The sequence below is a fragment of the Malaclemys terrapin genome, chromosome 24 (assembly GCF_027887155.1).
Source record: "Malaclemys terrapin pileata isolate rMalTer1 chromosome 24, rMalTer1.hap1, whole genome shotgun sequence".
NCBI lineage: Eukaryota > Metazoa > Chordata > Testudines > Emydidae > Malaclemys > Malaclemys terrapin.
In genome coordinates, this window is record NC_071528.1 from 14,774,512 (window position 1) to 14,789,164 (window position 14,653).

At 63.1% G+C, this 14,653-nt stretch overlaps 1 protein-coding gene across 1 annotated transcript; it reads left to right on the plus strand.

Moving 5' to 3' along the window:
- Nucleotides 1–1,929: 1,929 nt before the first annotated feature.
- Nucleotides 1,930–13,019, plus strand: GTPBP3 (GTP binding protein 3, mitochondrial). Its single transcript, XM_054013963.1, has 9 exons — nt 1,930–2,146; nt 3,021–3,259; nt 5,348–5,434; nt 5,859–6,061; nt 6,876–6,948; nt 8,104–8,247; nt 9,766–9,931; nt 11,047–11,337; nt 12,422–13,019. Exons 1-9 carry the CDS (start codon nt 2,007–2,009, stop codon nt 12,651–12,653), a joined length of 1,575 nt encoding a protein of 524 aa, XP_053869938.1. The 5' UTR covers nt 1,930–2,006; the 3' UTR covers nt 12,654–13,019.
- The last annotated feature ends 1,634 nt before the right edge of the window (nt 13,020–14,653 follow it).

Below are 14,653 nucleotides of genomic sequence, written 5' to 3' on the forward strand. Positions count from 1 at the left end.
TGGGGACGTGAGCAGTGGAGAGAATCCGCTTGGATTCCCAGCTCCTGAGGCGTTTGCAGCCCTGGCTGGTAGTGGGATCCTCCCTTGACTTGAGAGATCCAGAGGGGCCAGGCTGGGAGCCCCTATAACATAATCCTGGAGCCTCCTTCCCTGTCAAGAGCTGCCTGAGTGCTGTCAGACCATCTGGCTCTAGTTGCCGGATGCAGCTTGGGTCGGGGCCCCAGTGGGGAGTTTCCCTCTTTCGTGAGGCTGGATAGTGGCATCTCGTCTCTTGCACCGAGTGCAGCACAACACGCAGTGAGTTGCCCTCTCTGATCTCGCAATTGAAAACCATGGCCACGCTCACCTGGCCAGCCCCATGCAGCAGGCGGGGCACCTAAACCCCACTGCAGTTTGAGTGGCACACGGGAACAGCCAATGTGGCAGCAGGCAGGATAGTGGAGCAGAGGAGGCCAGAAGGGAAGGGGTGAATGAGAAACTCTAGTCTCCGCCCAGTGACTCGTGCTAAATAAACCTCCAGCCCTTAATCCCAGGAAGAAGGAAAGAAAAGACTGAAAAAACGGGGTCAATAGGGGGATGCGGAAAGTGGCAGGAAAATTAGACATGGTTTGTGGGGTGAGGAGGGGGCCTAGCTGGGGAGCAGATTTATGCTGGCCCCTGGGAGCCAATGGGACGTGATTTCCGGGCCAAGCAGCATCCGATATTTTATTTAAGCCTAGAAAAAGCCTTAAGAGGAGAGGAGGCCTCTGCAGGACATGACTCCAGAGTCCATGCACCATCCTGCCCTGTCTCATGTCCTTTTCCCTGATGGGGCAGCTGTGTTTGCATCCTGAGGCAGTGCCACTGGGTCACATGGAGTCAAGGAGGGTGGGGTTGCCCCAGGGATGGATGAGATCATCTTGTTTTGCAAGATCAAGAAAGCTTCCTGGATCTATCAATTCACTGCAATAAATAATTCACTCTCTTCTCTTCTCTCCCCCGGAGAAACCCCCCCAGTGAAACACATGAGATCAAAGGCAGATCTCTTTCTTTCTCCAGTTAGAGGATCTGTTTGTTTTTAAAACAACACCAGAAACTAGTATTTTTATTTAAGGGCAGGATGACTCAATGCTCCCACACAACACCTTCGCCTTGCCGCTGAGGTAGTTCCTGGCCTTCTGCACGGGAGAGTTCGGATTCCCTCGTGCAGAGGGCACAAGCAGGTGCAAATGCAGATGCATGCCCGGCCCAGCCCCCACTCTACGGCACGGAGCTGAGATCCTGCATGACAGTGTCACCAAAACATACGCACACGCTTAACTTTACACACAGTGATTAATCCACTGAACTGCGCACAGTGTGTAAAACGAAGCACGTGCTGTGAGTCTCTGCAGAATTCAGACCGAGGTAGACATTCCGCATTTGAAGCACGTTTTTCAGCATATACCACACTGGAGAGGGACACAGGCTGGAGGTGCTTGCAGGGCTACAATGGGGACAGGAGTGTGGTCCCCAAACTCCTTGGATTCCTAGGAACCGCCATTAAAATAGATTTCAGGGGTGAAATCCTGGCGCTGCCCTGCCCAGGACCCCAGCCCTGGCAAGGGGGCGGGGAAGGGGCTGGGGGCAACCTAGGGTGACCAGATGTCCCGATTTTATAGGGACAGTTCTGATTTTGGGGTCTTTTTCTTATATAGGCTCCTATTCCCCCCCCCCTCCTGTCCCGATGTTTCCCGATTTGCTGTCTGGTCACCCTAGGGCGGCCAGCCCCAAACCCAGCCCAGAGGCTGCGCCGAGCCCTGGGGCAGCCCCCGCCCGCCAGCTGAGCGGCGCAGGGAGGCAGCTCCGCCCCTTTCTTGGTTTTGACCAATCCGTGTGCAGCCGGGGCGGGGCCTCTTGCCCACACTTTGAGGTCGCGGAGCGCGTCAGCAGGTGCTGGCAGAGGCCGGCCTGGAGCAGGGGCTGCAGCTTCCCGGGAGCAGGAGCCGCGGGGCGCGGTGTCGGCTGCGCTCCCCGTGTTGGGGCTGATGGAGGGGGCGCTGCTGGGGGCGGGGCTTGCTCACGCCCCACCCACCCGGTTGCTGCGCCCTGCCGGGGGGGCCATGTGGCCTGGCACGTGGAGGAAGGTGCTGGCAGGGCTCAGCCCTGTGTCTGGCGCTGCTGGCAGGTGTGTGGGGGGGTCTCTGGGCTGGGCCAGCCCTGGGGCGCTGTAGCAGCAGCCGATGGCATCGGCTGCCTTTGCCGTGGCTTGCACGTGGCTGCGTGACCTGGAGCCAGTGGCCGCTGCCTCGTTCCTGGGGTCCCTGCCACGCCGGGGGTCTGGAGCGCCGCAGGGTTACGGGCTGGGATGCGCCGTGCACCTGTGGCTCACGGGGCGCTGGACCACGGGCCGCCAGTAGCCGTGGGATGGGATCTGAACGGCTCAGCGGTGGCAGAGGCCCCGTGTGGCAAACAGCTGGTGGGGATTCTCTCTGTAACTGCCAGGCCCCGGGTGGCTGCAGACAGTCTGTGCTTTGGGGGCGCTGGGTTCGGCTACACTGGCACCCGCAGGCCTGCCGGCCGCCCCTGGCATTTCCCGGCTCCCTCCGGCTGAGTGAGCAGCCACAGCCCCTTTGCTCGAGGCAGAGCGTCTGCTTGCCCGGGGGAGGCAGTTCGTGCATCCGTGATGGTTTCCCCCGGCCTGGCAGGAGCCCTTGCTGCCGCCTAGGGGGATTGGATGGGATGGCTGGCACCGGCCCTCCAGGCTGCGAAGATCCCAGCCTCTTGCATGACAGGGCAGGGGTGAGGAGCGTCAGCATGAGGGTGCTGGGTCTGGCCGTGGTGCATCGAGTCTGGTGGCAGCGGTCGGTACCAGGTGCTTCAGCAGAAGGTACCAAGATGACCCCACCATGCACCTGGTGCTGCTCGTGGGGTAGGGGCGGCTCTTCGCTGCTGTATCCAGCCGTGGGTTACTGATCAGGGTGGGTGCTGGGACTCTCTTGCCCCTGTGCCCATCGCTCAGGGCAGTCTCACTTCCGGGCTTTGTCTCTGGTCGCTTTCAGGGTTGTCAAGCGGCTCTACTGTCCTGCGGGGAAGAGAGACACCATCTTCGCCTTGTCTTCGGGCCATGGGAAATGCGGCGTGGCCGTGATCCGGACCAGTGGCCCCGCCAGCGGAGCAGCCTTGCGGAGTCTAACGGGGCAGCAGGAGCTGCCCCGGCCTAGAGCCGTCGCCTTGCGGAGAATCCACGACCCCAGCTCCACGGAGACTCTGGACAGGGGCCTGGTCATCTGGTTCCCAGGTTAGAGCTGAAGACTGCAGCAGGCTCTGTAGGGCCGCGGTGCCCAGCCCTTGCACCCAGGGGCCTTTTGGGCAGGTCCCATCTTGGATTCACATAGGGGGTGACTGGCAGGTAGTGAGATGCCGGGGGATATTGATTCTGTGCCGCAAACCATCACATTTGCTTTGGCTCTTACTGCCCTCAATAGCGGGATGGAAACTGCTCATTGGTGGGAGCTCCCCCAAAATGGCCCCCTGCCACTGGTCAGCTTTGCCTGCGCAGGCTGTGTGTGCTCCTGCAGCCCCTTCTAGACAGGCTCGCTCGCCCGTCTGCAGTTCCCAGCGCCAACCCTGCAGTGCCCGGACACCTGCAGCGAGGTGTCCAGCCCAGCCCTGCATGCATGTGTATTCACAGCCCATCTCTCCTCTCTCCCACCCCCCACTACCAGGTGGGATTCCCGATTGCATTCTCCTGGTCACTGCCCTGCTCCGGCCTATTCTCTGTACCCACTCCCCTCCCCCCCTGTCTGTTATTGAGTACTTTGGTGTGAAAATAGGATCTTTGCTCCCTGATCCGTTCCCCACCCAGTCCCACAAGGCAGCGGTGATATCGCAGCTCGGTGAGGAGTAAACACCTGGAACAGGTGGCCTCTGGGGGTATCGAGTGGAACCTCCCAGAAAGCACCCGGCACCCGGGCAGAATTCCAACGAGGATGTTGTCTGAGGATTTCCCAGCGGGCGTGAGCGATTCTTCATCAAACGCAGCAGGGCTGAGATGCTCCCAGCTGCAGGGAGCCTTTCTTTCCTGCGGCTGAGTCTGGGGAAAGTCCGTGCAGAGTTTGACCTCCTTGGCAATCAGAGGGGCTGGGGACGGCTGCCGCCGATTCCATAATTACTAACGAGCCCATCTCCTGTGTGGGGTCGGCCGTGGGTCCCCGTTCAGTGGCCGCCCTCCCAGGTGATGCCGTGTGGCCCCTCGCTGGGGCAGCAGCTGCAGGGACTGAACCCGGGACTTCTGGAGCTAACCAAGCCCCAGTCTCTATTGTCTGAGCTAACGAACTCGGGAGCCTTTAGCTCAACCTCTGCAGCCCTAGACGGCGGTGCCTGGACCGTCCTCCAGAGGGGGGCAGAGACACGCTGCTGAGCATGCGTGACACACGCGGCTGCCCCCGGGGGCTGGGATAATCTGCACTGGGGAGCCAGGCAGGGCTGGTCTGGTTGCCTGCCACAGGGGTGGGGCCAGGGAACTGTTGGGGGGGCTCACTAGGGGGCTCTTCTCTTTGCCAGTACAGACCCCAGTGCCCCAGCATGGCACTAGGAGGCCCTTGGCTCTCTGGCCCCTCAAGCTCCGACCCGAAGCACTTGGGATACCCCTGGCGCGTTTTGCAAGGGCAGGGCCGTTAACTCCGTTCTGCGCCCCCGGCCAGAGGAATCATCTTTGCTCCCTGCTGACCTCTTGCAGACCATCCCTGGGTGCGGTCAAACAAGCTGCCGTGCTCCAGCCAGAGGCGGCTGCTTTTAGGGCTGGGGGGAAGCGATTTGTAGATGTGGCTCTGTGTGACGGCACCTTTCAGGAGAGGCCCCCTCCCCCTCCATCCCTAGTCACTGTCTGGTTCTTTTCTACAGATGGAGCTTTCGTTTCCTTCTCTGCTGTCCGTAGTCTCAGCTGTGTCCCCCTTCCCGGCAGCACGCGAGCCCATCGTCCTCATTCCAACTGATGGGCCTGTGTCCCGTCCTGATGGCACCAGTGCGGAGACAAAAACAGCTTCTTTAATGTTTCATCCCGTGCCTGCCCCGGTTGGGTGGCTCCCTTACCCCTCTGCCCCCGAGGGCCACGTGTCATAGAGTCCTAGAATATCAGGGTTGGAAGGGACCTCAGGAAGTCATCTAGTCCAGTCCCCTGCTCAAAGCAGGACCAATCCACAACTAAATCATCCCAGCCAGGGCTTTGTCAAGCCTGACCTTAAAAACCTCTAAGGATGGAGATTCCACCACCTCCCTAGGGAACCCTTTCCAGTGCTTCACCACCCTCCTAGTGAAATAGTTTTTTCCTAATATCCTATCCCTGTCCCAGGGGAGCGCAGCCTCTAATGGGCTCTGTGCTTTGCAGGGCCCCACAGTTTCACCGGGGAGGACTGCTCCGAGCTGCACGTCCACGGGGGGCCGGCAGTGGTGGGCGGCGTGCTCCAGGCCTTGGGTAAGTGTCTCTCTCCGTCCCTCTGAAACTCAGCGAGCCAGATTCTCGGTCGCTCTGGGCCTTGGAGGGGGAGATCTGGCCCCTGGCAATCCCTGCGGTGCAGTGGGTCGGCTCCCTGGCTGGGTTGAGCTGGCGTTGGGGCCCTCCCCGAGGCATCGGGGGCGGGGCCAGAGTGTGCTGCGGCTGTCCTGTGTATCTCAGTACCCCCAGTATACGGTAGAGCCGCCTGGAGCCTGTGACTGACAGCGGGGGCTGGGCAGGGATCTTGCATGGTCCCAGAATATGGCCCCAGCGGGAACCGATTCCCCTGCTGGGGAGCTCGCGTCTCCCAGAACTGGGGCAGCTTGCCCAGCCCTGCCTGGCCGCGTGAGGAGCGATGCCCCGGGGGGCCCCCGCTCAGGTTTGCTGCGTGTGGTTTTTCTAGGGCGCCTGCCCGGCCTGCGCCCGGCCGACCCCGGCGAGTTCACCAAGCGAGCTTTCCAGAATGGCAAACTGGGCCTGACCGAGGTGGAGGGGCTGGGGGACCTGATCCACGCCGAGACGGAGGCCCAGAGGAGGCAGGCGCTGCGGCAGATGGAGGGGGAGCTGGGGCAGCTGTACCAACGCTGGAGTGAGGAGCTCACCAAGGTAAGGGACCCCTCTCCCCCAAGGCCTAACTGGGGCCTGAACGCCCATGCTGGGAGCAGAGGGAGGCAGCGTGGCTAGGGGCATGGCCTGGAAGGGGGGACTCCTGGCTTCTAGTCCTGTCTTTGTCCCTGACTCCGCGTGACTTTGCCTAAGTCACTCCATCCCTCCAGGCCTTGGTTTCCCATCTGTAATGGGGGTGCTGGTACCAGCCCCCCTTTGAGCTCCATGGGCACAGAGGGGTTAAATATTCTCACACCAAGTGTATTACCCATGTTCCCCAGGGCTGCGTTTGGCAGCACCTGACTCCATCCCCAGACAAGGTTAGAATCACCCTGTACCCACCCTGTGCCAGGTTCAGGGAGGACAGAACTCCGCAGTGCAAGGGGTCATGTGAAAGGCTGGGAGTCCGGACTCCTGGTTCTGCTCCCCGCTCTGACGCCAATTCCCTCGGTGGCTTTGGGCGAGTGGTGTCCTCTCTCTGGGACGCCCTGTCCCCAGCTCCAGCGCTGACCCTGCTTTGAGCTCCCAGGAGGGAAGCGCTAGCTAAGGGCGAGGCGTTAGTGGCTAGCACAGGGTCACTGAAGTAGCTGGCCTGGTGTAAGAGACCCCTGCACCCCAGGAGGATAAGACACTTGAGGGAGCCAGAGAAGGGTCCCGGGCTCTGGTTTGCCGTTCACTGCTGAATATGGAGGGGCCCCGGGGGAGCAAAGATCGACCCTGAATCCTGCCATCGGAGCCTGGGTGCGGGAGCCTGACCTGCCGGCAGGATCGGGGACATAATTCACGACGTGCCGTCCCCTTTTCCGCCCCTTAGGCTCTGGCCCACATAGAAGCCTTTATCGACTTCAGCGAAGACGACAATCTAGAGGAGGGCGTGCTGGCTCGAGGTGAGTGGTGCTGGCCTGTCCTTAAAGGGGCAGCGTCCGCCCGTGCCTTGCACCTCGCGCTGTCCCTTGCGCCGGGGCTAAGCAGGGGCGAGATGCTGCCATGGCGGCGGTCCCCGCTCGGGTTGGGCTGGTGTGAATGACGACACAGGGGTCCGGAGAGCAGTGACCTGGGGCCGCGACTTCTAGGACCCTGCAGATCTCTGTCCGCGACGCCCTGGAGCGTTACATTGCAAAGGCTTCTGGGAAATCTGAATTTCCTCTGCTGCTGTCTGGTTGGTTCGTTCGACATAGGCTGTGCCACGGATCCGGTCATGCCCACGTGCTGTGCCACGGGGCACAGGGGCTAAAGGCTGCCCAACCCTTCTGCTGGCCAGGGGTCAGTTTCATCTTGTCCCTGGTCAATTTCACAGGGCACCACACAGCAGCAGTGCCTGGGTTTCCATGGCAGCAAGGGGAAGAGTTTAAATTCTGGGGAGGCAGCCTGTTTTAATTAGAACTCGTGACAAATTAACTCATACCAAAATCTAAATCCTGAGCCTTTGAACTGGTGGTTGATTGAGGTGCTGATCCGGTTGGGGCACTGGATTAGGACTGGTCTGGTTCAAGTCCTAGCTCTGCCACAGACTCCCCGTGTGACCTGGGGCAAGTCACTTAATCCACCCTGGGTCTCCGTTTCCAGGGGGTGATGGTCCTCCCTTTGTCCCTCCAGATTGAGCGTTTGTTGGGCAGAGATTGTGTCTGCAGGAGTGGGCCCCGCTCTCCGGCGAGGTCCGCCCGGCGCAATGGGGCCCCGCTCTCCGGCGAGGTCCGCCCGGCGCAATGGGGCCCCGCTCTCCGGCGAGGTCCGCCCGGCGCAATGGGGCCCCGCTCTCCGGCGAGGTCCGCCCGGCGCAATGGGGCCCCGCTCTCCGGCGAGGTCCGCCCGGCGCAATGGGGCCCCGCTCTTGGGCAGGGTCTCTCTTTAGGTGCTATCGTAATGCATGAAATGATAACAGCCTGCCCAGGGAACTGTCCCCTGTGCGGGCCTGACTGCCGGATTGGGGCCGCAGTGGGTTGCTGGGGTCCCTTCCTCTGTGCTGCGGTTTCATTTCATTTCACTTTGCTTTTTTGTTTCTTCCCCTCCTCCCCGCTCTCCGGGTGCTGACCCGGTCCCAGTGGACGCTGCCGTGCAGGCGCTGGAGGAGGAGGTGAGGGGACACCTGCAGGATGGGCGGCGCGGGGAGCGGCTGCGCGGGGGAGTTCACGTGGTGATCGCTGGCCCCACCAACGCTGGCAAGAGCAGCCTGCTTAACCTCCTGTGTGAGTCGGGGGGGTGGGGGAGAACCTCCAGCCACAGCTGTCAGTGTCCCCGGTCGCTCGGTGCCTCCCCACCCCAGAGGATGGTTCAGTACCGTGTGGGGCTAGGTGCTGGCTGGACAGCCAAGGACAAGGGCCCTTAATTCACCGATCGGGTACTGGCCCTGCGAGAGCTTCCCGCTGCCGGGGAGAGTTCACTCTCCATTCAGTCCTGGCTTCTCTGTGCCAGCATCTTTGCCAGGGATGCCAGTTGCCCCAGCACCAGGGTCTTTATTCTAGTGTTGTGGCCGATGCCAGGGACGAGCCTGGGACTTCCAGAGGCGAACGCACTGGGCTCCACCTCCGGATCTGTACGGGGGCTGGAACAGACTCCCACACTCTGTGGATCAGGCACAGAGCGCGGCACAAACCATGCCCTGGCCAGTGGGCTACCATGGTGCCCCCTCCCTCCACACCCCAGACACCCAAGCCGTGGGGCCTGATCCTGCTGCTCCCCCCACCCCTCTGCAGAATTTGGTCCCGGGGCCAAAGTCTTCCAAACCTGCCACTGATTTTTGGCTGCCCCAGGGGTCGGGTTTGTTTGGGGCGAGGGCTCGGCACAACCGGAGACGCCTGGGGCTGATTCTCTGAGGCGCTGACACCTGCGGGTGCCCGGCGCTGCTAGAATTGGGCCCAGGCATCCCAGGCTCGGGGCCTGCGCTGGTAGCATGTGGGATGGATCCGTGGCTGTGGCGGGATGGGGTGGAGGTGAGACTCTCTGGATCAGGGCATGAGCCCCTAGGTCGGGGACTCCACCTGCTTCTTCGGGCTGGTGAGTCGCTTGTTGTTGCTAATGAGAAACCGTCTCGATTTCCCCGCCCGCCCCCGGGGTTAGGAAACTCACTGGACAGCTCCCCAGTGCCCACTAGATGGCAGCACGAATCCCCGCTGGTCCAGGTGCTGAGTCGCTTGCTCGTTATCCAGGGGCTGCTGGGCCCTGACGGAATGGGTTGGCGTTGGTGGCACATCAGGGCCCCAGCAGGTGCATGGGGGTGACGCGGTCGCCTTCCCCCCCCGGCTACAGCACGAAGGACGAGCGGCCTCGTACTGGTGTCGGGGGTGGGGTGGGGGGTGCTCCCTCTGTATGGGTTAGACTGGGGGAGCTGCTGGGTCTGGCCTCCCCATATCTCTGCAGCTGTCCCTTTGGGCTCCCCGGCCTCGCCAGTTACAGGCCCTGATGACCACAAGATGCCTCTGGCCCCTGTTCCCTGGGGGAAGGTGGCCGTACAGAGGGTGCCCTTTCTGGAGGGTCAGGAGACTAGGCCTAGAGGGGTCTCCCCAGAGGAGCCCCTGGCGAAGGCCCTGGAGAGGTGGGGGCCCAGGTCTTGCTGGATGTCGGGGCCAGGGAAGGTGTGTCTGGGGGGCGGCACCCCTGTGCTGAGGGCTCCTCCTTCCAGTCTCACTCCTAGCAACAGGCCTCACCACCGATTGTTCCCAGCGTGGTCCCTGAACTCCCCCCAACCCCTCGCTCTCTCTGTCTAGGCCAGAGGCCTGCGGCCATCGTGTCCCCCATTGCGGGGACGACGCGGGACGTGGTGGAGTCGGCTCTGAACATCGGTGGCTACCCCGTGGTGCTGAGTGACACAGCCGGGCTGCGGGAGACCCAAGATGCCATTGAGCGGGAGGGCGTGAGCCGAGCTCGGGAGAGGTGAGGCAGGCGTTGGCTGGGGAGGGTGGAAAGGCGACCGGTGGCCTTTCCCCGTGGCCCTGTCGTGTGCCTCACAGCAGCTTTGTTCTGAGACACAAGAACAGTTGGGGGGGCTGTGGGTCAGGACTGAGGGGCGCCGGCAGGGCTGGGAGAGCAGGGGGCTGCGGGTCAGGACTGAGGGGCAGTGGGAGAGCAGGGGGCTGCGGGTCGGGACTGAGGGGCACTGGGGAGCAGGGGGCTGCGGGTCGGGGTGAGGGGCACTGGGAGAGCAGGGGGCTGCGGGTCGGGGTGAGGGGCACTGGGAGAGCAGGGGGCTGCGGGTCGGGGTGAGGGGCACTGGGAGAGCAGGGGGCTGCGGGTCGGGACTGAGGGGCACTGGGAGAGCAGGGGGCTGCGGGTCGGGACTGAGGGGCACTGGGAGAGCAGGGGGCTGCGGGTCGGGATTGAGGGGCACCGGGAGGGCTGAGCTGCAGTGATTTCCCGGTAGCTATGAGGTCCATGTTGCTCTGCTGAGCTGACATGTCGGTGACCCGCAGCCCAGACGGAGGCTCCTCTCCCAGCAGCTGCCGCCTGCCAAGCGACCCCTCCCCTGGGAAGCCCCTGCCTGCTGGCTCTCCCGGGCCTGGCCGGTCAAGGGGGCCGGATGCATGGGGCTGTGTCCGTCTCTGGCTATGGCCTGCAGGGTGTCAGGCAGGCACTAAACAAACTGCCTGATCCTTCCCGTGAGCCAGGCCCATCCCAGCCCCTCCTGGGACATCAGCAGTGTCGCCCAGCAAAGGGCCTGCGGCTTGGGCCTCTGTCTGTCCCGTCCGGGCTCCCGGGAGGGGGAGGCGCTGACTGTGGGGCAGATTCTGAGACCCGCTCACGGGGGCTGTGATTGGGGGGGGGGGGGGGGGGGGGGGGCAGGTCATGTCCCGTTCCGGGGGGGGGGGGCGGGCAGGGCTAGCGATGGGGCGGGGGGAGTCACACTCAGCGCCCTCTTGGTACCATTAACCCCGTGTTTGCCGTCCATTGGGAGCAAGCGCCCCCTCTTCAGCGGGCAGCACTCCTGGGATGCGCATGGGGCGGGGGGGTGTCTCCCTGCCCAGTGTCACGGCCCTTTTTCCCCCCCCCAGGCTGCAGCGAGCGGACGTGGTGCTGGCCGTGCTGGCCACGGTGGACCTTGCTCCGGAGCCTAGGTGCCTTGCCGACGCCTTGCGAGCCGTCCTGCCCCCCGGAGTCCCGCCCCAACGGGCGCCCTGCATCCTGGTCCTGAACAAGGCGGACCTGCTGGAGGAGGGGCGTGGGGGAGCCCTGCTGGGGGCCTGCGGGGAGGGGGCGCTGCCCCCCACCTGCCTGCTCTCCTGCAAGACTGGAGAGGGCGTGGCCAGTCTCCTGAGTCTGCTGGGGACACAGCTGGAGCAGCTGTGAGTTCCCGGGGGTCGCAGTCGAGCAAGGGGAGGGGGTTGTGATGGGAGGGGCAGGGGCTAGGCCAGGCCTTGGAGGCAGGGGTGGGGAGGCGTCTCATGGGCTGGGCCCCGGGTGGCTGTGCTGTGATGGAGGACGCGGTGATGCCCTCTGGCAGCAGGGGGCGCTGTCTGGGGTGGAGAAGGGGGCTGAGGGGATCTGTTGACACTGGAAATCGATGCTGCAAACTCTCCGGGGTGTGAACTCAGCTGCTGGCTTGGCTCTAAGCACCATCCCATCCATGTCCACACAGCTCCCAGCCCAGCGGGGCCTCGTTCCCCGCGGGGGGCTTGTCCCGAATGCACTGCGTCTGTCCGTTATCAGTATCCCAGTAACACCTGCAAGCCACAGGTGAGCTCAGGGCCCTGCTGTGCCAGGACCTGCACAGAGAGAGAGGCCCTGCCCTACGGAGCTCCCAGCCTGAATAGATAAAGGCTGGGTGGGGAAACTGAGGCACAGTGACGTGACGCACGCACGGTCACTCAACAGGCAGTGGGAGAACTGGGAATAGAGCCCATCTCCCCGAGCCCCAGCCCAGTGCTCTGTCCGCTAGACAGCGCAGCCTCCTTCCGATCACGGAACTGCTGAGCGGCCTGGAGGTGTGGAATACGCCCAGAACAGCTAGAACTAGCAAGAGCTTTGAGAGGCCTCTGATTTCCAGTGTCCTGGCTCAGTGGGAGGGGGGTGGCTTTGGGGGGGTTGGAAAGGGAGCTGCTAAAGCACCTTGGCTCGTTCAAACAGCCTGCTTGCTGTGTGGTTGGAAGATGGGAGCAGCTCCTGCACGGGGAGTTTCCTTGCTGCCAGTCAACAGCAAAGGAGGACAGGCCCCGCGCACATAGTGTCTGAGGTCAGTGACGCCCTAGGACTCCGCTCTGGTGGCAGCGGGATTAGGAGCTAGAGGAGAATCGCCATCAGCTGCAAGCGGTACAGGGTTTATGACACATAGTGATGCAGAGGGCAACAGTGTCACCACCTGCCCGAAGCTTCTATTTGGTCTCCTAAGTGAGCTGGGCTACGGGCGTGACCCCTCCTTTCGTCTGCCAGGTGCGGCGACCCTCTGGCCGGCTCCCCGAGCCTCACGCAGGCACGGCACCGCCTCCACCTCACCAGCTGCCTGGGCTCGCTGGGCCGGTACCATGGCTACAAGTCCTTGGATCTGGTGCTGGCAGCTGAGGAGTTGCGGCTGGCCCGCAGGCACCTGGGGAAGATCACGGGCCGAGTCAGCGCCGAGGAGATCCTGGATATCGTCTTCAGGGACTTCTGTGTCGGGAAGTGAGGGGCCGGTGGGGCTGGGGTGTTGCTCAGGCCAGGGGCTGAGGTCCCCGTGCGGCATTGTGGGAAGAGCGAGGGGATATTTCAACTGAGACGCTGGGCACGGGAGGAGCCGGGTCTGCGATCTGCTTCGGCAGCGATGAGTGTGCAGGTCTCAGCTTAGCTCCCGCAGCAGTTGTCCTCGGGGCTGGAGAAGCTGAGGGACAATGACAGAGGTCTGTGGGGGGGATCCCAGGGGGCTGCGGGGCAGCAGCAGAGCTGGGTGTGCTGGGGGCACAGAAGGCAGAGGACAGCCCCCTCCTGCACCTACACCCGACTCTCAGGGCTATTTGCCCCCCCATTGTGTTTATTAAATCCCCCGGTACCTTTCCCTGCCCCGTGATCTGGTCTTTCCTCCTGCCAGCATGAGGCCCACGGAGGTGCCCAACCTTCCATTGCCCGGTGACCAGCGGGCACTGGGGAGGCAAGGGGAGATGGCCCAGCTGGGGGGAGAAGGGACTATTTTCCTTCTTTCCAGGGTGGAGGAACACCTGGGCTAGAGGAAGCTGGCCCTGTAAGAGGAAAGGGGGCGGGGGAGTGACTGGCCTGTGCTCTGTACAGCTGGGGAGGGGTGAGGGTGGCTGGAGTTGGCGGGTTCCCATTAACATGAAGGGTTAATGATCCTTTGCCAGTGCAGCGTCCGAGAACACTTTGGTCATGTGAATGAATTCAGCCTCTCAGCGCCTGGAGCCCCACTTTATGGGGGGGGGGACTGAGGCAAGGGGGAGGGAGTCTCTCCGATCAGAGTCAGCTGTGTGCTCGGAGCTGTACAGGGCCCGGCTGCGACGGGGTGGGGGTGGAGCAGTCAGGATTTCCTGGGAGGGTTTTTGCCTAGCGCTGCTGTTGGAGTGAGGGGGGGGTAGCGCCTTGGGGCGCTGGAGCTGCCGGCGCTCGTCCATGTGTTGGGGGCAGAGCAAGAATGGAACCCAGGTGTCCGGCCCCTCGGGCCGCCTGCTCTGGTCACAAGCCTCAGACGCTAGGGAGCAGCAGGGCGCTGGGTGCCCTGGCGCAGGGGTTGTGCCAGGAGCTGGTTCTTGGGCCAGGCAGGTTCTGCTCCCGCAATGGATACACGTTTCTCCCCTGATCCCATGGCCCAGGCTGAGTGGAGGAGCCGACCAGTGCTGTTCCTGGACTAACCAGCTGGGGGTGCCACAGAGCGAGGTTAGGCCAATTCTCTCCAGGCAGGGGCCCTAGGCTCTAACCTGTCCAGGAGTGGGGGGCAGCACCCCTCGCCTCAGGGGAGTTATATTGGGGGGGGCGCCCCCTGAGAGTGGAGGGTGCCAAGGGGGTGAGGCAGCCTGTGTGTGGTGGCTCGTCCCTGCCTGTCTTCCAGGGGGGGCGTCTCCGGAGCTGGGGGTCCCCTGGGCCAGCGGTGGAAAAACATGGGGCTAGGAGCAGCTCTGCTTCCAGGGGAGGAGAGTAAACAAGGGAAAAACCGGACTGAATGTCACATCCCGGGGCAGTGTCACCGCATCAATCAGAAAGCCGGGGCCCTGGTGGCTGTAGCCCTCCGTCCCCCCTCTCTCTGCTGCAGCCTGCTCCCTGCGTGCCCTTTCCAGGCGCTGGGGTGGCCCCACCTTGGCAGCCTGGCTCTGTTTCCAGCGTGTGGCCTTTGGCTTCTCTGCCTCACTGGCCCCACGCTCTCCCCTGGGGCTCGTTACCGCTGGGGTTCCCGGCCTCCTGCTGAGGAAGCCCTTGTTTGGATGGGTTATTTATAGAGGATTTCCTGATGCTCCTCCAAGTAACGAGCTTCCCCCCCTGCTCTTCCAGCGGGGTGGGGGGACCAGAAGCCAGGAGCCAAGTCCCCTGCGGGCCCGTCCTGGGCAGGGCTGGGGACAAGCGCTGGAGCCTGTGCCCCGGGAGCAGCAGGGTGAGCTCCAGGGTGAAACCACTGCAGAGGCCTGATTCTCCGTTACCTCCTCCTGGAGCGTGTGTATGTGTGGGGGGATGGTGTCTGGCTGGCTT